Genomic DNA, 26316 nt, shown 5'->3' with positions numbered 1-26316 from the left:
TGTGCTTAGGATATACAGTTCTTTACTAATGGATGGAAACAACACTTTCAGTCGTAGACAGGAGACTTAAGATCGGATCCTTTTTGTTTGTTTTGACAAATCTTCTTTTTGAAAAATTTGAATATTGTCATTCTTAGAAACTGTGTTTGTGATTATCTAAGTTTGGATTTGTGTGTTATGCATTTGACATGTGCTCAAAGCAATGTGTTAATAATAAGCCACAACCTGGTTTCACCAATCTGTTTCAAGCAGATGAGCTGTTGTAAATAAGCCAACAACATGATCCACAAAATGCTCACTGAGACATTTTGCCTGCTTGTTATTAATAAAAACTAAGGCTTTGTAAATGTGTTTACATCCATGCCAACACATTATTAATGTTCCCAAAAGTAGACTCAAATAGAAACAGATGAATCTGTTACAGCAAGGGGGCTCGGCAGCAGCCGCCATGCTGGAAATCCTGTCTTGGCCAGGACACTCTTGAAAAAGAGATTTTTAATCTCAGTGAGTTTCTTTCCTGGTTAAATAAAGATTTAAAAACAAAAAATGCTGTCTCAGCCTAACTTTCAGTCAACCTAACGACAGGCTTAGAGCTGGCGCTGAGGCGGGCTTTAAGCCTCTTGACGAACCGTTACATCGCGCCCACCTGTCAATCATGTCAGCTACACGCCTTGCTATGGATAACACACATCGTTTTCAAAATCAAAGCGGAGCCGTTTAAAAAATAAAATCACCGCCGTACATTGTGTGCCAGTGATGACAATAACTAATCAGACCTATTTCGTTTTTTTTGTAAACATGATTATTTCTGCTGTAAAAACAGCTTTTTTGCCTGTTGTGTGTTTGTGATTTACGGTGTTCCTGGAGCCAGCCTCAAGTGGACACTCAGCGAACTGCAGGATATTTCACTTCCACATTGGCTTCATTTTTTTTGGCCCAAGCGGAGGTTGCCGCTTGGGCCAAACCAACATGTGTCTATGCCCCTCAGACAGTATTGTTCTCTTAAATGAGTTAATAAATAAGGGAGAAGGTCATGGACAACTTTTCATAAGAGTCACTGAGCTTATCCAAGCAGACTTGGTGATGTTAACACTAGTGAATATTTTTGACTGCGATTATATCCCAATGAATGTATCATCTAGTTAATGTCCTGACTTTAAAGAAGATCTATTGTACTCACTTTCACCATTAATCACATCGGTCTGGGACACCTATTGAGTAGCGTTGTGAGATGTGTAGTTCAAAAACCTCCTTATTTATCTTAAAACTGGTGTCAGTAAAGTCCCTCATTTCAGCCTCTGCCTGAAAAGGTTAATTTCAGCTGCTGCCTCTTTAAGGCCCCTCCTCCTTACATGCCTACTTTTCTCCGATTGGCCAGCTCTGTTGGCAGTCGCAGGGAAATTTGAGTGAGTTTCTGGGTGGATGTGTCGTTGCCGGGTGGGCGTGTCCTAAAACTTTGATCTATGCTTTGCTCTGAGTATCTTCTTTTTATGGACATCCAACATCGTAACATTATATGTATGTATTTAAATATGGATCAGAATAATAGATCTCCTAACTGTAAAAAAAAATATATCTGCTTTATAAAAAATAAAAGAGAATCATTCTCCGTTTGCCCCTCACTAACCTGCACTCTTATAAACTCCCCGTACTTCCCTCGCCCCCCTGCCTTAAACTTTTCTTCAGCACATCATTTAATACGAATTTTTGGAAAGGATCGATTTGTTGCCATGACACGACAGGCTCAGTGAGGTGTTAGTTAAAATTCAGAGTGCAGATGTTGTTTCCATTTCAGCCTCCGAAATGACGAGACGAGCCTCACTCGAGGACAGCGTGTGTAAATGTCAAACACTCGACAATCTTCAAAATCCTCAAACCTGCATAAATTACAGTGAAGTAACAACTTTACACACACACACGCACACGCACACACTTTAAAATACAATTGCATACGGAGAGAGTGTTACTGAGTCTCTTTGTTTTCATTGTTCTAAGTACTTTACTGTACCACAGAAACATCAGAAAAGAGCAGCAGTTTACAGAATGACACAGAGATTAAGACGACATATATTTCATGGCTTTTCATTGTCACTGGATCAAATCTCATCACTCTGAGTTTGTTCCCTTATGTACAGTTAAACACCAAATCCTGGTTCTCTATAAATGTTTTTTTTTGCTTTAGTCCGTGGAATCAAAGCAGCAGTGACAAAAAAATAAACTTTAAATCTTAATTTCTTTCTCTTTTAAGGTGACTTCAACAATTTAGGGGGGGGGTGTCAAGATTTTTTCCCCTTTCTTAGACATGCATGCAGGAGTCTCAATAGGATATGCTGTAAGAATCTAAAGAGCTATGGCACAGAGCTGTTTGATGTCGAAAAATAAATCACAGCTAGCATGTGTTTACAAGATGGGACGTTAAAGTTTACAGCACTTTTTCATGATCGTAAATATCTTCTGTTTCCGAGCGTTTTTAATCCTCTGAGAAGTTTTTGCCTTTAAGAGAATCGCCTGAACTTGACGAGTTTCTGGAAGGCCTGTTTGAACTCGTCGTTGAACGCGGTGTAGATCACAGGGTTGATGAGGGAGTTCAGGTACCCCAGCCAGGTGAATATATCAAAGAGCAACGGGTCGAACCAGCACTCTTTACAAATGGCCAGGACCAGCGTGCCCACAAAGAACGGCAGCCAACAGACGATGAACGCGCCCAGGATGATGCCCAGCGTCTTGGTCGCCTTCCTCTCCCGGGCCGCGCACAGCCTCTTCCTCTCCAGCACGCTGTCTGCCAGCTTCACTTTCACACTATTCATGAACAGCGGCGTCCCTCCTCCTCCTCCTCCACCTCCTCCCGCTGCCAGAGCGTGTAGGTGTGCTTCCTGGTTGGAGGCGGAATTAAGAGAACAGAGAGACGAGCCAGCGGAGGTCTGGATGAGCTGCGCGGTTGTGAAACGCTTCCCGGAGGACGGCGTCTTGAAGATGCGGGAGCGGGCCGCCACGTAGATGCGCCCGTACAGGATGATGAGGAGCACCGTCGGCACGTAGAAGGCGCCGAAGGTGGAGTAGAGGGTGTACGAGATCTGATCTGTGTTCACCATGCACTCTGTTACCTCCTCGTGGGCTTTGGCCTGCCGCCAGAAGAGAGGAGGCATGGAGATCGATATGGAGATCACCCACACTACGCCGACCATGACCGCCGCCCGGCGCATGGTGCGGCGCTTCGAGTACTCCAGGGCGTCGGTGATCGCCCAGTAGCGGTCCAGCGCGATGACGCACAGGTGCAAGATGGAGGCGGTGCAGAAAGTGATGTCGGACGACAACCAGATGTCGCAGACGATCTGCCCCAGCGACCAGGTCTTGCTAACGGTGTACAGGATGCTAATCGGCATGACGAGGATCGACACGAGCAGGTCCGTGACGGCGAGCGAGCCGATCAGGAAGTTGGCGGGCGTGTGGAGCTTCCGGGTCAGGAAGATGGTGGCGATGACGAAGGCGTTCGAAAGCACGGTGGCCAGGGTGACGAGCGCTAGGATTGCGGAGAGGGAGATCTGGAGGCCGAGCAGCGTCGCCTCGCTCCACGGCGGGGCCGTCGCGTTGTCGGGCATCTCTGTGAAGTTGCTGGTGAAGAAATCCAGCGAGCTGTTATCCAGCTCCATCATCGCCTTCAAACTTCTTTTCAGAGCAGCCTGAACATCGTTAGCTTAGACTGCACATGGATCAGCTCAGGCTAAAGCGTGTCTGTCATCATCCTTCATTATTTCCCATCCCTTGTATTGCAATTTTGATTTCACATCCACCTTTAGCAAAAACATTTTACTCCATCATTTCAGTTCTCGGCAAAATGCTCCTGTAATTGAAGCCGGCTAATTGGACCATTTTGCTTCCCTCCGATATTGATTCGCCTCACTTTTGTTGCTGCAAGAATCCTAATTGGTATTCAGCCCCGGTCAGACTGGCCACGTCTTTTCTCTCTCTTTCCCCGGTTCTCTTATCTCATCTCCAACCAGCAGCCAGCAGGCAGCAACACCTTCAGACCGCGCCTTTCCTATCTTTCAGATGCGTTAATGGGCTCCTCCTTTTCAATAAAGCCGAGCGGGGAGCCACGTGTAGGAAGAAGATGATGACAGATACACAAGGTTTGGCTTGTTGTCTCTCTCTCTCTTATCTCTTTTCAAGCCCATGTGAAAACCTTTAATATTTCATTTTTTGGGGGGGGGGCCAAACTTGATGTTTCCTTGTCTGATTTTTTACAACATTGGAAAGCCTGAACTGAAAAAAGCTACATCCACATCAAAGAGAGACGAAGAAAATCATCCAGCTTGTGGATGTCCAAGCAGCTTTTGTCAGTTTTATGAAAGTTTGCTGAAAGTTCCCTCTGTTGAATGCTGGCGTGTCGGCTTATCCCTGTCCCCGTTCTCACGGCGCGCCCTCTGCGTCATCGTCATCCTAAGTGAAAAGAAACGAGAATGACAAATGGGAAGATTAGTTGAAGTCAATTTAAACATGCTCCCATCCCCCACGCTGAGCACAACACCCACACGACAAACCCTGCACATAAAGGAGAATAAATGAGCAACCCGTAATCTCCATCTCGACCTGTTAATGTAACAGAATGACTCCGTACACAGACTCGACACCCACACGCCTCAAGCCATCGTAAAAAATCATTTTTAACATTTCACAAAGTCATCACCTGTTTGCTTTGAAATCGCACTGAGTACAAGACGATCCATCCTTGACAGCTAAAAGGCCAAAAGATGAGTCATTAATTGAAACTTTACGTCTAAAGCGGTGGTTTTTCAAGTTGTGGTTCGGGACCCAAAAGTGGACCGCGGAGCCGTTTTCAGTGGGTCCTGAAAAAAAACAATCTATGAAGTGTTTTTTCTCCCCGTTTGTTTTTTTTTTTTTTCCTTTTCTTACTTCTGTCACATGTTTTGTTAAATCTGAGGTCCAAACTGTACAATCTTTTTATTAAATAACTCTAATTGGTTGAAAAATAGAAGAACGTTGTGTCGGGATTCTCGTGATGAAGTTGGTGGAGGGTCTTGATGAGGCTAGACCAGTTAGCCGGTCTAAAGCGCAAAAAAATCTGCATAAAAAAAAAAAATCAATGATCGCAGCAGAGAAGAGAAACTTCCCATGTTGCTTCCAGGTGAGAGAAGACAGAAAAAAAAAGTCATGACAGGATGACGAGCTGACTCCCTTTTCCTGTACAATCAAAGGAAGCGAATGCGATAATGTGGCTTCAGGTCCCAGTGGGGAAGGAGGACTGGAGAAGACTGTTGATCACCGCAGAAGTCTTCCCCCTCCCCTCCGGCCCGGCCCAACAATCTCTGCGTGAGATGTGCTTTCATTTATTATTTAACAGCAGCAGAACGCACACTGTCCACTTTAAATTCAGAGGAAACAGGAAAAACATACATTAAGTGTCATATTTAATCGACTCATCAGCTGTGAAACCACTTCACTATATCACAACCCACAGACCTGTCAGAGGGGAACATTGAGATGAAGTGATAATCTTTTTTCTGTAATGTAGTCTACTATTTGTTATGCATATGTGCATTTCTTTACGCCTATGAAAAAGAATTTTTTTTTTAACAAGCATGTTTTTGTTTTTTTTGCAGCTAAAAGAGATGGATTAGGATGACAAGATGATGTTGTGTGAAAAGATTTACGCGGAGGTTCATTATTTCCTCAGGACCGTTTTGCATTTCACACATTAAGCGATGAAGTGATTTTGGAATTATGAAGACACAAAAAAGCTGCTGAAAAAACAAACATCAGTGTCTGCCAAAGTAATTACACATGTTTGCTTTTTTGTCACAGTGAACGCCTCCTTCCACCGGAACATTATGAGTGTCAGGGCTGACTTTTTTTTTTTTTCCTCGCCTGTTCCCGACGTGCGACTCTCGAATTCTTGATTAAATTAAGTGTTGATTGACAGCCTGGCTCTCAGGAGGGATTACTGTGCTTGGTTGGTGACAATAATAGTCATATTAAACAGTAGATGAAAAACAACCATGTCTGTTTTAGCCATTCATTTGCAGCCTCTCAGGACAGCGTGACTGTGTTTGTTTGCCAACCTCGGGGATAAAAAAGAACAAAAATATTGTGCTATGATTATCCAATACACTGCTACGTCCAACATACGGCAGATTTGACGGTTAAAAAGTGCAACTTCGAAGCTTGTTTCATCCGACTGAGTGAGAGCAGAAAAAATAGCCGTGATGATATAGATCCCTGGTATTGATCCCTACATCAGAGACATATACTTGTACAGCAAAGGAAAAGGGCACCGAGTCCAGAGTCCACCCAGGCAAACACGTGCTGAACATCCACACACACACACTGAGACGCACAAACGCTGGCCCAACCGAGCCCTGCTGATCTGCACTGCAGCTTTTATGAATTTTAATAATGCTGCAGGACAGATATAGCTCAGTATCGTTACTGTGTAATGGTCGGAGACAGTGTGGGAGCAGCTGTGTTTCCAGTTTGTTTTTCACATTTCAGAGGATAACTACTGAGAAGCATTGATGAGTAAGAAGAAAAATAATCAGCATGCCCAAACAAGTTCACTTCTTCCTCCAGGTTTTGATTCACGCTTAAGTATTTTCGACTGTAAAACTCATTTCTTTAGGGTTATCAACCTGTTGTGTTTTACTAAGTCTATTTTCTGGACTCAAAGTTGTGTAATGCAGGCTTCAGTTAGGCTACACATACTGTAAGCTGGGACAATAAAACAACAACGATAATTACCGTAATGTAATTTCTCTCACTAAAATAGAACAAATGTTTGAAAGATTTAAAACTTCAATTACACCAGAAGAACTCCACAAAGCTTTTCCATGAAACAATATCCCCCGTTAGAACACAGCGAAGGAAAGACATGACCAAACGTCCCAACCTCAGCAAGCAGCGGGCGAGTAAACTGTGTGACTCCCCAGCAGCAAACTGTCATATCAGCGTTTTCCAGCTCCGTGCACTGAGCTTATGATTGTGAAATGTTCCTCTCTTTAATTATGCTTCATCATGTTCTGACAATAAAGAATAATTAAACCACCATTAACAATCGGATTTCTTCCACTTTCACTGAGAAGCAAAAATCAGACTTTCAATTTAAAAGAAATAATGATTTGACATTAATCTATAAATCCCGGAATCTGTGTGTGTGTGTGTTTGTTAGTTTCTACTCAACCATTGGTCCGATGGACGTCAGACTTTGTTGCTGTGGACTCAGGGAAGTGCTGATTGTGAAGTTTAGACGAGCTCAAATTGTTGCTGAAACATTTTAAATCGTTTTGCTGTGGCACAACACGATGGAATCAAAACTCACCGGCAACAGGAGACGAGTGGAAACGGTACACACGTCGCGGCACGCGCGGAAGGAGACTCGCCCGAGGCAATGTTATTTAGGAACACGTTAGCTAACCGCCATCAAGAAAAGTCGGATGAAATCCCTTTCCTCAAAGCTAATTTCGGCACCTTGGCTGGACCACAGGACTACACGTTGCCCCTAGCCAATCCTGACCAGCCAAGTTCTCGCCAAATACATTACAAACAAGCACATTCTGAACGGACACTGCACGAGTCGTGATAATTATCGATATCGACTGATGTGACATTTTTTATCGTGATGTTATCGCCCAGGCCGACAGTAGAAACACATAGCAACAACACAGATGACCCCCGAACACATCACCATGACAAGATCTTCAGCTAACTCCAGAACAGCTGTTTTTTACACACTGTGTGGTACTCCTAAAGACAAGGAAACCAAAATTAATTTAAAGGAAAAAAACATGTGGAGCAGCCCTTTGAAGCTCTTATCGTAGTCTTTTTGCTTCACATGTGGATTCTGAGAAGAAAACATCCCGTGTAGATCTATTAGAGATAGCTGTAACTACTGATGGATGAAGCATCCCACAGTCTGGCTATACCGTACAGTCCCACTTCACTGCTTCACTGGAGACTAGATTGATAAGCACACAGAGAGGTAATGATGCTCTGTCCTTGTGTTGTAGTATTCACAAAGCATGTCAGCATCGACTTGTTCCTTTTCTTGTCTGTGTGTCACGCCGACATGCTGCTCTATTCCACAGTGCACCATTTCCCAAACACATGCATACAGCGGCGTGTGTGATGGATGGCAGACGAGCTTATCTGTTTACACATCGAACAAGTCAAAGACTAGGCCGATCTCTGCAGGGTCTGGATCACGACGAAATCAGATAATGAGGCTCATAATGAATGAACGAACGAGGGGAAAAGATTTTCAATCAGGAACAGGCCTCGTCTAATTTGGGCGGTGTACCATTTGTGTGAAATTGTTAGCATCTACATCTGGCTCTGAAATTGAAGATCTAATACAACGAGGCATGGCTCAGTCTGAAATGATGAAACAAGCATTTATCATCTTTGATATCGCAGAAAACTTTAAGAAAGGATGTGACACAAAGCCATATCATCAATGAGGAATCTCAGAATATTCATTTAGCAGCCCTGCTTTGTCGGCCCCCCCCCCCCCCCCCGTGGCATTTCAACCTATTCACTACAAATTCAACTCATCCTGTTCAGGCCTCCTGGACCAAATCCAAGCAGATGCTGCAGCTTGTACGCAGCCTGTTTGTTGGTCTGGTGAAACAGTTAAACCCCTCTGAACCCGGCAGACCATGAGACCAGCGCATGGCCCTGCAGGAGAAAAGAGGATAATTGATTTAACTCGGAGGAGGTAGAGCTGTCGCTACCGCCGCTTTCAGCTAATGTCTGCTGTTTACTCGAAACGGTAGGTGAGCACAGGGATGTACTTTGAGGGTGGGTGGGGGGTAGAACATCAATGAAGAGGAAGGCATGGGATTGGTTATGTGATAAACGAGGAATGATGAAGGAGGAGTCATGGGAGCAGTCTATTGTAAGCCCAACAAGAATCTGTTTTCTCCCCCCATCAGATCAGACAAAATAAAAGTTCATAATTTCATCTGGTATTTTTCATCCCCTATCCTTAACCATCTCAGATTGATTTGTAAATCTTCTCAGTCCAAAATAAAGAATAAATGAGCCTTTAGACTTGCATATATGCTTATTTGAGGCTCCTTCAGTCATTAGCATCACACCCACATTCATTACTTTAAAGGTGGAGTCAGTGGAAATGTCTGTTGCAGCTTGTAAACACAACATTCAAACTGGGCTGATCGGCCCCAGAAGTGCACACTCACTGCAGGACATAGTGTGTACATTACTGCTTGTACCTACACCGCAAGCTACCGCACACTAGCACGAGCTAATCGCACCGGCCTGTCCAACAGACAGCAGGCCAACTCTGCATGGTGAAAGCCAACACAAGGTTCACACTTGTTTTGGAACAAGCTTCATATGCTTGGCATTTCACCTCAAATATATTTTCTGTGTCCGTCATATCGCCTGTTTGAATCGTGTCCCATGTCTGTATCCACTCTTAGACTCTCTTGCATACTGTCATTTGCTGGGGGACACGCACTAGCCCCCGACCAAGAAACCTCCAGAATCAACCAAAAAAAAAACACATCCAAGCAGAGGACAGAATCCCTGCAGACACAGTCTCCACCACACATGTACGGAGGCATATAAGTGAGGATTGAGCGCCATTACTTTTGTAAAAGTATTTTTTCTTTTTTAAGAAAAAAAGCTACTGACTGTATCATCAAGCATTTGTGGCTGCAATTTATTTGCAAACTTTTACTCTGCTGTTCTGTGTATGTGAGACATATTTATACGCTGATGACACACTAATGAAGCTCGAAACAACGGCTCCAAAACCATGCCCGTTGCCACTGTGGCCAGTGATAAAAAGATATGCAGCAGAGATGTGAACATTCAATTAAAGTAATGACTGGAACAGGTATGTCTGCCTGGTAATGTCGTCTACTGGTGCTTGTGTTGTTTAAAATGAATAATTTCAGGTGTTTTCATCTTGATAACACAAACACAGTCTTTTGGAGGGACCTCAATTACGTGTGACTGCATGAGCTGTGTGTGTTGAGTGTGCTTACGGGGGGCTTATCACAGTGTACCCACAATAACAACATAAGTGCTGTTATTTCCCTGAATGGGTCTCATCTGTCTGACCACTTACAGATTGCACCGACTCAGTGATTTAAGATGATGGGACTTTAAACAGCCTGAAAAGCTAAGAAGCTGACATGTTTGTATTTTTTTGGAGAATTTACTTTAATCTAAAAAGATGCTTAACAAAAAATCAGTAATTTGAGTAATTTGAAATGGTAAAGAACAATATACACGATCAAGAAAGCATCTACACGATATATGAATTTGAAGGCAGGGTTGGTCATTTTTAGAAAAGTAGCATGATTTTGAAAGTAGCATTCCCTCAGTGCTCCCTCAGAAGCCACGCCCCTCACTTACATGCACCGCACCGTTGCTCCAGAAGGGAGGGGGCGTGATTGGTTCATCAGATTGGTACCTCGTGGCAGACATTGGTAGAAGTTTTTACAGGCTTACAACTGCTAAAGATTTTTTTCATTCTTTTTTCAGAGCACATGAGTTATTAATTTCTGTCAGGACCTAAAGACAATTTCAACCCAAATCTTTAAAAAGTGTATCTGGAGAAAGTTACCAACCCTGCCTTTAAGGCTAAGTTAACAGCAAATATAATCCAGAGATAAATCCACAAAGCCAACTATGCAAACCTTAGCCCTTGGCTTCAAAATATATATTTATTGTCCAATTGATTCAAGTGGATGAGCTGAATTATTTTACTGTTCAACAGCCAAGCATGCACTGCCAAAGTATTTGGCTCATTTTGCCCGGCATTCGATTCAGTATGCAGTCCAGTTTACTGTTTTTTGATTCAGCAACAGAAAAACATTTTTACAATGAAGTAAGCGATGCCCCCATACCGATACTAAAATTATAAATAGCCGGGCAGGGAAAATGAAACTATTGACACAAGGACATGAAAATGATTCAAATGCAAGACTTCCACAGAGCAGAGCACATAAAGGCAGGTTTATTTACTGTCCGGTTTGCTACACAGGCAGTACAACAACACAAGCAAACAAATCCAGAGGAGCAGGTAAGAGGCAGGGTCAAAAAAGCAGGCAAGAGTCATACACAAGAACTCACTGAGAAAGAACACAAGGACGAGGTAATACAAGGGAAGACACAACGAACTGGCAACAGGAGGGAGGACACCATGGATATAATATGCAGACAATCAGGGGTTAACGAGACGCATGGTGAGGTCAATCACATACTGCCTTCTACATACTCAAAATATACATACTGCCTACTAACTCAACAGTTAGTATGCCATTAGCAATAGGAAGGGTTAGGGTTAGGGGTGTTAGGGTTGTGCAGTGAGCAAGCATCAAGCTAGTGTGTGACTGTCGGTCCATAAATAAAAGTATAATTTACATGACGTTTTTATCAGAGCAGCACGTACAACAACAGTACGGCAGCTTTCAGTTGCAATTCCAGCCGTGACAAGACACGTCCAGTTAAAACCATAAAGTGAAGGATTTCTCTGGTTTTGATAACGTTTGGAAATATTTGAGATAATGCAAGTACTCAACAAAATATATATATAACATAGGTTTAGCTAATTTTTTATGAATTTAGATATTTTAATGTAAACATTGTCATAAAATTCTACACGTATGTTTAAATGCAAGTCAAATTCCCCTAGGGGCAATAAAGGTTTCATTCAGTCATTGAAATAGTCAACATGACTTTGGGTGCAGGAAAATTGATGTGGTAAATACATTAAATGCAGATGGTGGGGAGATAGTCGATGCATATACAGTAAAACTGATTGCAGTGCAAAATAATGGAAATACATTTTATTTTTTTGAATGGCCAGTGTGTGAATTGCAACATGCCGGCATGTTTTGCTGCAATTCAGGAAATAGCTAACAAATGATATCTCGAGGGGATTTATCTGGTCTTTGTTTGTGGGTGCCTTGGAGCATGGAGAGTGGGTGTTATTCTCAAGCTGCGTGGGCTGCATGTGTGCACAATCCTGCCCATGTTCTACACACATACATGAACCAACTCCACCACCCTCCAACTATCCACCCCCACACACACACACACACACACACACACACAAACACACACACACATGCACACACTTACACAAACAAATGTAAGCAAGGACATACAGAAAATACAAATGAATCCTCGCAGGAACGCTGGGGGACACTAAAGGGGCTTTACAGATTCATTGATTTATGGCGACTGACTCCTGTGTGAGCAAATGAAGTGCAGAGAGGCTGTAAGAGAGTTACAAGCGATGCAGTGACAGTGGTCTGCTCAAACCTCTGGGTACTAACGCGGGACTCACACTCAAGGCGACTGGAAGGATAATATTAGCTCCTCTGTATCTGTAAGCAGATAGAATATGAAGAGATTGTTATTAAGGGGACAATGTATCATTTTTTTCAGCTGCTTAATGTTCTGCAATGAATTAAGGGTACATTGCAGACTGAATGTGGTTCATAACATATTTTTTGCAGTACTCATGACTTCCTATAAATACACTTTCATAGCCTCCTACTGCAGACACAACCTTCCCACCAATGCTTCTATCCTCTTCACAGTTATATACTCCTCACTATATGTACATGACCCATAGAAAGTGAAACTGGTCCAGTGCAGATCTAGGACACCTGAGAGGCTCTTCTTAGCGAGTGGGCCTGGGAAGAGCTGATGCAGATATAATCTGTCACAGTGTGAAAATATATATGTGTGTGTGAGAGGAGGAGAGAAGAGGAAAAGAAAGGACAAATATGGATTTGCTTTAAATCTGGGGTGAGCTGTGAATAAACAAAGTAAAACATACATTTTAGGAACTCTTATCCTGTGCAGGATCACAGCAGTTAACAGACTCAACAAGTCTTTCCACTACATTTAAGAGCACCTGACATTGTCCATTCGTTGCATTTTTCTAGCTGAATTAAAAACAAATTCTGCCATCTTTCACATAAATTATCAGATCCAATATTTTTTCCATCCAGCACAAACGAAAAGAATTTGCAATATTTACAACCCAAACACATTGACACCTGGATACCTTCTTTCTCTAAATATGTCTTCACAGACAAGAGCTACAAAGACTTAACTCACAATTTATACTCTTGTACCTCCATTAAACTATCGTGTCTCATACCCAAGCTCAGCTTAAAGAGTTTTGATTATAAGGTCTAAGATTTTCTATGCAATGGAGCACCACAAGGCTGTGTGCTTAGCCCACTGCTGTTTTCTGTGTAAAAAGATTAAATGACTTTAGCTGTGTTGCTGTATTCTGATGATATTGCCCTTTGTTAATATTGTCCTGAAAGCTATACAGGAGGAGGCTTACTTCAGTCATATCACTGTGCACTTGAGGGAACCAAAGTATATAAATGTTGCAAAAACAAAAGAACGTATATCAGGGTCAAAACTGTGAAACCAGTAACAATTTCCGTATATTCACCAGCGTGAAAAAGAGTTACAATTTAAGTACCAGGGAAAAATCAGTAATCGAATCCTCCTTTAACATGAGAACTCAGAAAGCATTTTAAAAAGAACCTATCAGTGATTATTTTATCAGGACGCTCAGGAGCTTTTGTGTTAACCGACACACATTTGAAATAGCACCCTAAAGCCTGGTGAATATCATAAACAACACGGCTCACTACAGAAACTCTGGTGGGAAGATACAGCAGAAACAACATGTCAAATTTATTTGTATTCACAAAGGTCAAAGATAACAGTGAAGAAACCTCACACACACTACAGTCACCAAGTTAGAGCTGCTAACATCTGGCCTTTGATTCAGGGCCCAGAGGGCCAGCTATCATATACTGTATCACACATCTTTTATTCCAGTTACAGGCAGTAAACACACAGGATGACTGCTTCAGGAAGACATGTTATTTCATATGATTGCTCTCTATTATTATCTTTATAACCTATGTTGCTACCTGCTCAGATCCATGCTCTATGAATGTTCTGAATGATTTAATGGTGTGTGCACTCTACACAGTTTATGTACACTGCTGTCCTTTGGGAGAGCACAATAAAAACATTTTATCTATAACTTACTTTATATCTCACATGAAATTATCAGTTCTCATGTGAAACAATGGTTGTGTTATTTAAGCTGACTACCTATTCAGAGTTATTGTACAGTCACATTAACTTCCCATTTTCAGTCTTACATTTCATTCAACTCAAAGTGCCAGAGCTCCCTTTCAACCTTTCTTCATTATTGAGATAATTATCCATCCAAAATTATAGAAATCACCACGATTTGCTAGTCATACACCCAAATAAAGACTTACTTCATGTGCCTCACGTCATCATAAAAAATACAATACTTAAGCCATCATTTAAAATGTTCACTGAGAAGGAGGCAATAATACACAACCCCTGCTCTCCTGCTGACAAAGCACAGTCTTTAAAAGTTACAGAGTACAGACAGGTGAAGGCAGGCAGTGCTGAGCAGTGCTGTAAAGTGGAGACAGACTGTAGAGTAGCTCTGGGCCGTCTACTGTGTCCCGAGAGCCTGCACTATGTCAAGTCAATGTTGTACAGTAGACTTGTAATGGTTATTATATGAACCTGGAGTCTGTGCTGACTGAAGTGATAAACATCATAGAAATACAAAAAGGGAAAGCTCTAATACAAACCACTTAGCACAAAGAGCATAAATAACTGTACGGTGAGATCAAAACAACCGAATGTCTAAGTCTGTTTTCTACTCATTTGTATGTTGAAAAAGTAAACCCATTATAGATATATAAACTGCTAAATCAACCCACATCATGTCTATTATTATCCATCGTTAATAATTATGTGGTCATTATGTTGAAATCACTTGAAAGGTTTGCATTCAGCAGCTTTTCAAAATTGCATTCAGTTTCCTAACAGTCTCTCAGTGCTTATTATTGCTGATAATGCAAACTAAAGAGAGATCATAAAATATTAACTCTGAAGATGTGAAATAAAAGTTCTGCCCCACTGCAACCACAGCCTCGTTTGCATTAACATAAAATGGTCAAGCTAACACATCAAATAGACAGCAAAGTTCTTCGATAGCCAAACATTAGGATTGGTCGAGGAGGTTCGTGTCCGACTTGAAACACAAGCTTAGCATTTGTTATGCTATAACGTTTTGCCTTGACATCGGTTGATCCCCCCCCCCCCTCCCCCCGCCAAAGAAAGTGAAGAGGCGATGCGATCAAAAGAGCAAAGGTGGCGGTGAAAAAAACAGATTTTTAAAAATTAAGCTATAGAAGCTGACATGCCAAAATGCACCAAACTCAATACGTTTTCTTATTCAAACAAGCTTGTGTTTCTCTGTAAACGCGCCAGGGAGAGATGGCAAGGTTTAGCTGGCAGTGCAAGATCAAGAAGACAGATGTGCAACACAAAACACAACGTACAACCTGTAAACCACCATTCAAGTTTATGAAACAAGTCAATGAAATGTGTGGTGTTTTACAGTTTTCCTGTATTTCTTAGGTGCATCAAATAGGACATATAATAGGACACTATGAATAACAAGGTTCCAGGGAAATGTGCACATTTTGGACTTGTATACTAGTTAGACTAAAATGATGACAGAGGCTGAGTTTTACCAGAGAAATAGTAGAGTGTCATCAACATAGCAGTGAAATAAAACATTAGCACTAGTCTGGCCGAGGGTGAGCATGCATGCTGACATTAGAGCATGGAGTGAGCACCGCAGCACCGTACATGTTGTGAGGCTGATGAACTGCAGCAGTGCGAGATGATTCTGTACAGTTTTAGCAGAACCAGATGATCTGGTGTGAAGAGAGATCCCAGCAGAGACGAACATGTGGGCCGATTTGATCTCGAGCAGCTTGTGAACAATCTTCTCAACCCACTGCATTGTCTGTGCCAAGAACACACACTTCTGTGTTTTTTTTTTTGGAATTTCAGATGATTGTCTTGTGCATTTTGGGCCTTAAGTAAGTAATGCTCTGTGAAATGCAATCATTCTGCACAAAAATGTATCTTACATAAAAGGAAGAACATGCAACATTTTAGACATGAATACAGAAGAAATCCAGTATCCTGATGTCTCTCTCATTCATGACAATGAGTGAGAAGCACGAGTCCCACTGGCTGTGTTGTTCTGTGGGCTGTGTTTACATCATGTTTACATGGACGGGACGGCCTTGTGTATAAAGCTGTTTTTGTCGAGGACTAGAGAAAAAAAGAACATACTCACTGCTTATTTGGATGTCACATAATCGTTTTCAGCTGTTTAATTTACATGCAATGTGGAAGCTACGGCCTAGCTAATGAGCGCTGACATTAGCCACTTTACATGTAATGGTAATGGTGCTTAATTAAGGTGCATTCTATTCGTGCAAACTCGAGGGGTGTTGGAGGTGTGCCACTGGAGGAGAGCGGAGGCTTCAGTATGGCGGAGGTGTTACTATAAATTAAGTCAAATGTGGGGTTTTTTTGCATCTTTTCCAAACTTTTATACTTTTACAATTGAAAGAAAAGTCTCGTTGATAAGTGCCACAGACAGATGTAAATCTCATGCAGATGACATATTGACTTAGCTGTCAATTATTCTGGACGTATGCATCAAGCATCGCAGGACCTCACAGGAATTGTGCAGAAGCTCATTTTTAAGATAAAAAAACGACCTGACATCTTGAGTCTTACGTTCGGAAAACATAATTAGAGTCAAGTTTCTAACAGAGAAAATGGGCTGTCAATTACCTCAATGGGCAACTTTAACAAGTGAAAACAATCTGTTCAGAGAACGTCTGAAATCTAATCCCAGAAAAGATATTGGAGACTTTGAAACCTCTTTTATATGTCAATGTGTGTGCTAAACAAAAGAGACAAGACCGAAGCAATTACACATTTCAAACCAGGGCTTTCTATTGACTCCTCCATCCTCGTTCCAGTGTCAAATAACATACAAGTTTAGTTCTAAAGCCGAAACTGGTACTTTCTCAAATGTTTACTCGAGAACTTAAATGAATTATTGAAACTATAATCCTCACATTAAGGAATTTGATCATTTGGGGTAGTGAGTCGTGGATGTATTATATATTTTCAAATCAGGAGATGTTTATTATTTATTTCTGTGTTGCTTTCTAATTTTGCATCAGTTTGTTTTGTCTGCCTCTACTGCTTCGCTTAAAGTTGAATCCACTACAGGCTGTACCAACCAGCACAGGTAGTCCTAAAAAAAGCACAAGAAAGAACAAACTGTAACTTTCTCTCCTCTCCGCTCTAAATAAGTTAGAGAAATCTACAAATATGCAACCAGGACTTTTTGTTGCTTCTTCCTGTGGAGCTGAACTGCTACTGAACCATGATCCCAGAACCGGGGTGTGAACTGAACTTTGAGCTCTTTGAACTATTTCACCCCTACAACCATAATGATTACAAATTCACATCAGCTTTGATGCCTCAGCTACAGCGAGTCAGGTTACAGCTCACGTCTATCAGTGGACTGTAGATTAAAGGGGGGAATGGGGTATATTTGTGTATTCAAATATTTGATAACATACATTACCCCTGAATCAAAACAGCAGCACAAGAAGGCTTAGAACAAACAAAGGAGGATGCACCTCAATCGATTACAGGAGAAAGATAATACCAGAGATCATCTGTCACGCGTAGAGCCCGGGGAGATTGTCCTCTAATTGATTAGGGATGGCCTCACTACCAATGAATACGGAATAAGAAATAAACCAGATGTAATAAAATTCCCTTCGGGTGTCGCTGAGATAAGCACCGAAATCAAATCAGGTCATTTTAAAGTAAATGCTGCGGCATGCCTGTAACAGATATTGAGCAAATCAAGGTGAATGTTACAGTACAGATGCTTCTATTCTATCAGGTGTTATTCGCTATCCTCCCAACATTTTCTCTCTTTCAGTCAACACATGACAGACTCTTGGTGGATGCAGACAGCGCCCTCCCTCCCTCCCTCCACAACTGGCTTTAAGTAATGGAAACAGGCACCTTTCAACGAGCAGTCAGACTGGAAACACTGACCACTAATGGTCTGAGTGGCAAAGCTGTGAGAGTGAGGAATGCAGGCTTGTACATACTGTGATGTAAACCCCTGTAGTCCTTTTAATGCCTGAGTCATGTGTTACCATGAGCTATAATTATGGTTTTTCATCAGCAGGAATCAGCACTAATTATATGGGTATCCTGAGTGTTGATAGGCCCGAGATTGAGATATACAGAAATGAAAATACAGAAGGATATTGCAGAAGGAATAGGTAAGTGGGGTGAAAGGGTCTAAGAGCAGAAAAGGGTGAAGCTGAGGAATGCGGCATAAATGTGATCGAAGCAAACACACACACACACACACACACTTGTCTCTGAGGTGAAATCATGCAGAATGAAAACGAAGCGTGATTAACATTTCTCTGAGACAGTTTAATAAAATGTTATGTCCCCTCAGCTGGTGTATAAATGATGATAGCATGAGAAAGAGAGATAGAGTGAGAGAAAGGAGTCTTCCAGTCACAAATAACAAGTCAGTCTTCCTCTGAGTCCAATCCCCCGGGAATAATCCTGGCTGTTAATCCGATGGGATTACCACTGATACAGTGTCAGTTTTCAGTAAAGCTTTAATTCCAGAGTGAAGAGAAACTCAGCAGGATAAACATTGATGGGGGGGAATTGATGAAGGATTTTAAGAAAACTAGAAAATAAAGACTGGATTGGGTCGAGTCAGTGCACATGTTGAGATGCGTGTATTCACGTTTACTGGCAAAGTGCAATATTATCTCTGTATAATGTATAGCAACATTTTTAAATGAGCAAGTTTTCCATTCAAATGTGCAATTTCCCCCCAAAATTTTTACTAATCTGTGTACTAATATGTAAATTCAGCCACAAGGGGGCGCTCAATCAAAACAAGAACAAAAGATGAGTTGAGGCTGGCGGGGAATCATGGGAGTGATTCACTGCTACCAAATATCTCATTTATTTTTCTTCTGCATCCCATTTTTGTATATCGGCTTTGAGATAATTACCTTCATGAAGAATTTATACATCAGTTAGTAGCAGCCTGTTCGGAATAAATAACCAAGATTTAAATTTGATTTGTGATATTTTCTCTACTAAATCTCAAAACATTTTATAAAAATGTGTAATGTCTCTCTCTGATCATTCATCTTCCTGTTAGGGTGCTTTCACTGCGAGGCATCCTGGATGGTTTTTTTTTTGGCTTTTGTGTCTGAGCGGGACTTCAGCAGAGTAATCTCCTGTGCATTGGGAGGGAAATCTCAACCGTGATAACAGCAGCTTCCAAGTCTCCCCTTGGCTGACTTCTTACCAACCCGATGTCTGATGATCAGCAGAGCATGAAACAAACATGTTGTGTACACAATTCTATCTTTCTCTCTCTGTTACGGCACTTGTTCCTTGCCTTTCTATCTTTCTGCAGTGAGTCACTGTTTTCATGTGACTCTTGGTCTCATTTGAGTCTTATCACTAAAGTCTCATCACTTACAGTATCTCTCTATAGCGTTTCCTTTTGAACACTCTGCATCCCATGCCTTCATCTTAGCTGCTCGTTAAGCCTTCTGTTCATCTAAGGGATTGTCCTGCTTCATGTTAGCCTGCCTTTATCCTAACCTTAATAACATGTTTATCCAGCTACACTGAAACGCTGGCTGTCATTAAGGATCATGACGATTCTTAGTCAAAACTCTACCAGTGACTGTTTCCTGTTCTGGATGCCACTGATGATTGATCTAATGGAAGGAGATTATACACTTATGTTTCCTCAAACTTGTTTTTAAATGTATCAACAATCTGGCCCCTGAACCTCTCTCCAGATGTGTTCGAAAACAGGACGGAAACAGGGTAACGAGGAGCACTGTGAATGGAGACTGTAGCGTACAACATCGTAGATCTACGTTTGGTCAATCAGCATTCTCCATCAAAAGCTGCAAACTCTGGAACACCTTACCACCTGAAATAAAATTAATGTCCGACTTAAAATCTTTTACAAAACAGGTGAAATGCTGGCTCAAAGCAAGCCAGAGCTGTACCCACTTTTAATTAATATCTTCAAACTTCATTTTAAACTGGTTTATAGCATTTGTATTGTTGTAGATGTGTTTTAATGTATCCTCATATCGTGTTAGGGGGTTTTATGTAACTAAATATTATACATTTTAATCTGCTGTTTACACAAAGGCCCAACTGGGGACACGAGTTGGAAATTAGCAATAGCTATAAACTCTTAATGCAGCACATCAGTTTCATGCTTTGTATTGAAATTATGTTAAATTGCATTGTCCCTATTAAATAAATAAATTCAAATCAAATCAGGATCATATCATATCGATTGTCCTGGGTCTAAACCTGTGAATCTGCCAAGTACCCTGATGACAGAGGCTGCTATGCAAGTGACCATCAGAAGTAACCAATCCCATTCTTACACATTCACACGTAGCCAACAAAGCAGCGGGAGCAACTTGGGGTTGAGTGTCTTTCCCACCGATACCTCAGACATGTGTCTGCAGGAGCTGGGGATCGAACCCTCGACCTTCTGGTTGACAGGCAACAGACTCTACCAACTGATTCACAGCCGCCCCAAAGTTTGCATCGACAGTATAGGAAACCTCCCTAAAGGGTCCCCCCCATCTGACAACACTCACTCTTGTTGCACTAGATTTTGAGGATTCTGAACTTTGGAAAAAATATAAACATGTTCACATTTCTGTCGTTGGTGTCAGATCATCTATCTCATAATGTTGATGAATGCAGGAGGGGCCCCCTATGTGGATTTCTGCCTCGGGCCCCCCAACAGACTCCAGAATCGCCACAGACTGTCACACCGCGTGATGCTTTTATTGACTTTTAGACGTTAAGTTTGTCGACCCACTGTTTGCTCTTTCTTATATCAGCAGTTGAACAAATAAAAAGAGTGGCTCTCGTCTTCATCGTTGCACTGCTAGTAGCTCCTGGCGATAATCCCAATATTGACAAGTCCTGTCACTGAGATAAAGCCCGCTCTGAAACTTCAAAACAAAGATATTACTGTAGTGTATTACAGCAGTGCTGCAGTGTTCTTCACGGACGCTGCCTCGCCATCTGCTCAGCTGTGAGGCTGCTACTCACATGCTGCGCTACTGTAAACAGTACAGTCCAAACAATGAAAAGCAAAACACTGTGTTAGCTTAACTCGAAGGGTTTGAGTGTGTTTGGTATGCGATGGGTTGGAGAAGAGTCTGAAAGATGACTTTTTGAATGCATCTGCGTCTTGTTTCCACTCAGTCCTCACAGTGAGTCCCCTCCAGGTATTCAGTTTTAATAAAGTCCAGTCATGCGGTGTCAGACCCCAGCAACTACATGAGACTCTATGTATTACACGTTCACACTCTGAAGATCACAATGTGTGCTATTCATGAGGTACGGCTGCCTGTGAATTACAATGAAGATGCTTTGACCTGCTGCGTCAGAGGGACCCTTTACTTTAACGCAAGTCGATCAACAAGTCATTTCTTTTCTTGTTAATATACCACTCAAAATCCATTTCTCAATAGTAAAGTCCACTTCAGATAGATGATGACAAAGACAGACTTCTTAAAACAGCAACTGTATATTTGGTCCACTGCCGCTAGGAGACTTTTACCACCTCTAGCTAGCTAGCTAATAATGGTTTTGAAGTGTCTAAAAATGTAAATTTTGGTTGGCGTTTTTTTGTTTTGGATTTTGAAAATTTAAAAAAAAATCAGAGAATCGAAAAAAAGACCAAGTACTTTGAGTTTTCTGTTGTATCTTTCATCACAAGAAGTACACTGATTTAGCTACATGACGAGGTTTAAATGCACACTTCACGTCACTTTGTCTTCTATTGTAGGAGAAGATCTCTGTTACATTAATATGCAGACATTTCATAAAGCCAACACAACTGCATAAAGTCTCAATTAATATGTCATTGACAGAGTTCAACCAGGACTGCCAATTCACTTCACACACAAGTGACTTAAATGTCACGCTCTCATGCCACACCTGCTTTTTTCTCACGCTAACTTGTTGCGCTTTTTTCCAAGTCAGTCGATCAGGTGCTGAGAGTACACCTGGCTAAGACGGCACTTTTAACGCATTGCCAATGAACGCACCAGTCATCATCATCTGTTCAGTAACTATTCCCATTCATACTCCGCTGACGAAGCAGCGGGAGCAACTTGGGGTTAAGCGTCTTGCCCAAGACATCAGACGTGTGGCTGCAGGAGCTGGGGATCGAACCCCCAACCCTCTGGTTAAGAGACTAACCGACTCTACAAACTGAGCCGCAGCCGCCCCTGAATGTCTTGACTTTCTTTCTGTCTTATCTCAGAGATTTTCAGCCCAGAGACGTCAGGACGGGTTCAGGATTATAGCTTCAGCTCAATTTTCTGGAGGATAAAGAACAATATTGCTCCAGGCAAGTGATGGAGAGAGACGAATGGCGATTTTGAATTCTCTATGTAAACGACATTATTAGAGAGAGCTGTTCTTCTCTGGAAGCGCTCGTGAAGCCCTCAGTCATTAAATGCCTCTTCCTACATCAATTATTAAACTAGAACTTCATCTTGTGCCTAATGAGCTACAAATTAGTCTTTTTTTCTGATATGCTCTCTCTGGTGCCCCAGATGAGTGCAGAATACTCCTCCACCATTGTGTTAGAAAATTACATATTCAGCCGTATCATAATCCAATATTTATTGTTTCAAACTCGTTTAATTCAGTGACATTGTTAAATAGGCAGAGGGGATGTGAATGCGTTTTTCTGTCATTTAAATGGGTTGTGGATTCAATCTTCCGTCTTCCGTCACACCCTGGTAGTTAGCATGCATGTGCGCAGGATTGTGTGTGAATATCTGAGCGTGTGTGTGTGTGTGTGTGTGTGTGTGTGTGTGTGTGTAGCAGGTTTGCCTGAGCGAGAGAGGATGAGGGGAGAGAAAGGTGCAAGCGTGAGAGCGAGAGAGGAAAACCCCCCTCTCTTGAAGGGGACATTGTGTGCCGAGAAATACCTTTCATCAGAGCACAGTGACGCTGATTCTCTTTGATTTAAGAGTGTTTCACGTGTTACTCACATACTTGAATAAAAATTTTTTTAAAAAAATCCCAGAAAAGATGGGTTTCTTAAAACCTTAAGGGCACAAAGAAAAAAAAGGTCAAAAGATTATTTCTTGAAATGGACCAATGCTGAGGCGTCTCACCTCTACTTGCATCTCCTCATGTTATTCCAACATTTCTTATTCACTGCAAAAAAAAATCTTCTTGTCCACAGCCAGATAATTACAACACAAGGGTGATATTAAAAACAACATGCATACCATATTACCACAACATGCATGTTTAATAATGTCCCCAAGGAATCTATGCTTCACTGGTTGACCTATAATCAATATAACTATGAAACGCTGCTCTCCTGTCCCACATTTGTTTAATGAATTCAGCTGCTTATACCAAAGCTGTGCAGGGTTAAATTAACACACGTTTAGTTTTCAGGTTAATGTCAGAGACACTGCACATTCCTACCCCTTACATAGGAATTTAACCCTTGTTTTCAATTAAATGAGCTTCATTTATCCTTGAACTGCCCGAAGACTCACACTCACAAGCAACCGGCTTTTACAAGAAATGTTAGAAAAAGTAATTGCAGCCTTCATGTCTTCTCAAAATTACTCTGTCAAAAGAAAATATCTGTAAAGTTCCACAAAGCTGCATTTAAGACCTCAAACATTATTTGCGTTTTTAAGCATTTTTATTGGACATTACATCCTCCTTTTGAAGAAAGAATTGTGTTTTCAGCTGTCACCCCATCTTATAAGTCAGTTTTGGCACACAGGAGCTTTATGCAGGTTTCATCCCTGTGGTGTTTTTTTAACCAAGTATCTCGCAGCCTCAGGACCAACCAGGAGCCTAACACGCTCCCTTTGCTTCTCCCACAAGGATCCAATATTGTTCTTGTGTGAATCTACACTTATGTGTAGTGTCCTGTTTGTTGTCTGCTGTTCTTCATGTTCCCCTCCGACTGTGCCTCTGAAATAGTTCTGTCGGGACATCAAAAGTGATCTCAAGTGACATTTTCATACTTGCTTCTTTCCCTGTTACGCGGTCACATTTGTTACATATAAATTTGCCTGTGATAAAAATTTGGATTTCTGCAAGTTAAAAGGTTATATTTCACTGTTGACTCCGTTTCTACTTCCACACAAATAAACCTGTTCTGCGCGCCCAGATCCGTGCGTAATGGTAAGAAACGCGGACTGGTTTGTCATGTTATTTTCAAAGGAAAGATCGTCAAACTTACCAAATTGTACCTGCATTTGCCGAATCTCTCTCCTCCTCTTCGATACAAAACGGAGCAGAGAAGATATCAGAGAATCCAGACAGAGTGTCCCTCTTTTACGCACGTCCAACAACACGAAACAAATGAAACAAGAGACCGGGTAGATTCAGACGGAACCAGCAGATGAGCTCTGGAGGTGTAGCTGCTGAAGCTGCTTCACGTCTCCACTAGCAGGTGACGCGTGCGTGTTTGTGTATGGACACAGCAGCCAAACGCATTCAAACCCTCTCATGTCAAAAGTCCCACAAACTACGATTAACGTCATCCTGCTTCTATTAAAACAGTTTGTTCAAAAACCGATTTGTTTTGCCCCAAAGTTCAACCGTAAAGTGTAAAAAAAAAAAAAAAAAAAAAGTGTGGACATCCATCTGATCCATGAAGGCGCAGCTCAGTGTGTGTTTGTCTTCTGCAGCCAAACAGTTAAACACACTGGGGAGAAGCACGGGTGCTTCCTGGTGCTGCTCCTGCGATCCGATCCGCTTCAGTGGATGAAACGTCAACAAGTTGCTTCAAATCTGCGTATCTGTGAGGATTTCATGGGACTGGCTGCGCGGCAGATTCACACATACTACTGTGAGGGAATCAAGACTACGTCGACTATACAGCCTACAGGCGCGTTGTTCCAGCATGCTCTGTGGATTTCTTTAACGCTCCGCACTGTTAGTGTTTACAGTAGGATGTTCTCAACAGCGGGATCAGAAACTTCCAGGAGGAGGCAGCTGTCAGTTCAAAATTGTTCCACAGCAAACTAACAAAATGTATTTTCGTCTGAGGTCACTTACAAATAAAGATGAAGTCATGGATCATTTTTAAAGAACATTTTAAATATTTCTGATTCATCTCAATTTTTTATTTTATTTCTGATTTATTCCCTCTATGTCCTTAAATAATCCAGATCCGTTTTTTGTTTTTTTCCATCCTGACTTTAGAGGGGGACAGCTCCCCAACAAGTCTCAAACACTGTCCCAGAGGAGATTTAAAGAGTGTCAAATGTCAACGTGATCAGCCTGACTCAAAGCAGTTCCAGTCAATTATCAGTGTTTACAGTGAGGTTTGTGAGCTGAACTTACTCCTGCTCCGTTTTCTGCTTGTTTTCTGTTTAAATCTGCGCCATCAGCAGTGCTGAGCTGTAAACTCGTACGCATCAGTTTTATCAAAATTTCATGATTTCTAAAAACCCCTGTCCACACACATTACTCTAACACTGACGCATGCTGTCATGATACAGGATGCCACGCTGCTGTCATGCTGATACTGCATATACAGGGAAACACAACAGTGTGTGTGTGTGTGTGTGTGTGTGTGTGTGTGTGTGTGTAACCCACATGTCACTGTCACCATGCAGCACGACTACAAAGAAGGCTCAGTTTGGGATTCTGTACATTTCAATGTTAACTGTCTGAAACAGACGCCAGAGCCATTCTTAAAGGAACAACCACAGCCATAAAAAAAAACAGCTAAATTAGAATACTGTTAGTTGTTGTTTACATATCATTTTAAATCTTGTTCAATCAGTAGAGACAAGTAAATGATTGAGAGATGAAAGGTTTATTTTACATATGTGACAGAGAATCTTTGGCGCTTGAACCCCCCCCCCCCCCAAGAGTCCAGACACTGGTGGTGGAGGTGTTAGCGGATGATGTCGTCTGGGTTGATGCGATGAAGAAGTTGATTGAACCGTGAAGACTGGAGTTGATGAGGAGAATGGTTAATGATGTCATCTGAGGCAAAACTGCGAAGGACTGGGGGTTGACCGGACGATGGCTGATGATGTCATCCGAGGCCGATGGGATGAAGGAGGTGATGGAACTGCGAGGCTTGGTGGCGATGGGGAGGTGGAGGGTCGCTCGTAACGAATGGCATGAATGAACTAGTGGGAGCCATTTTTAAAAAGAGACAGCAGCAATGTGATAGGCTAACAACGAGGGAGTGGAGCAGTGCTATTGGATAGATGTGACCAGGTGAGG

The 26316-nt window shown here is 41.9% G+C and overlaps 2 protein-coding genes across 2 annotated transcripts in view; both read right to left on the bottom strand.

Moving 5' to 3' along the window:
* Nucleotides 1-26316, bottom strand: part of LOC132992874 (large ribosomal subunit protein uL13-like) — a 176720-nt gene that overhangs the window by 50026 nt on the left and 100378 nt on the right. The window lies entirely within an intron of this gene.
* Nucleotides 1976-25011, bottom strand: htr1d (5-hydroxytryptamine (serotonin) receptor 1D, G protein-coupled). Its single transcript, XM_061063260.1, has 2 exons — nucleotides 24311-25011; nucleotides 1976-4440 (listed from the first exon to the last, which is right to left on the bottom strand). Exon 2 carries the CDS (start codon nucleotides 3651-3653, stop codon nucleotides 2496-2498), a length of 1158 nt encoding a protein of 385 aa, XP_060919243.1. The 5' UTR covers nucleotides 3654-4440; nucleotides 24311-25011; the 3' UTR covers nucleotides 1976-2495.

Source organism: Labrus mixtus, chromosome 18 (genome assembly GCF_963584025.1).
Source record: "Labrus mixtus chromosome 18, fLabMix1.1, whole genome shotgun sequence".
In the NCBI taxonomy this organism is placed as follows: Eukaryota; Metazoa; Chordata; class Actinopteri; order Labriformes; family Labridae; genus Labrus; species Labrus mixtus.
This window is presented reverse-complemented; position numbering and strand designations above follow the sequence as displayed.

Bases quoted from the DNA above. Each gene is read 5' to 3' on its own strand.
- htr1d (XM_061063260.1), bottom strand. From the start codon at position 3,653: ATGATGGAGCTGGATAACAGCTCGCTGGATTTCTTCACCAGCAACTTC.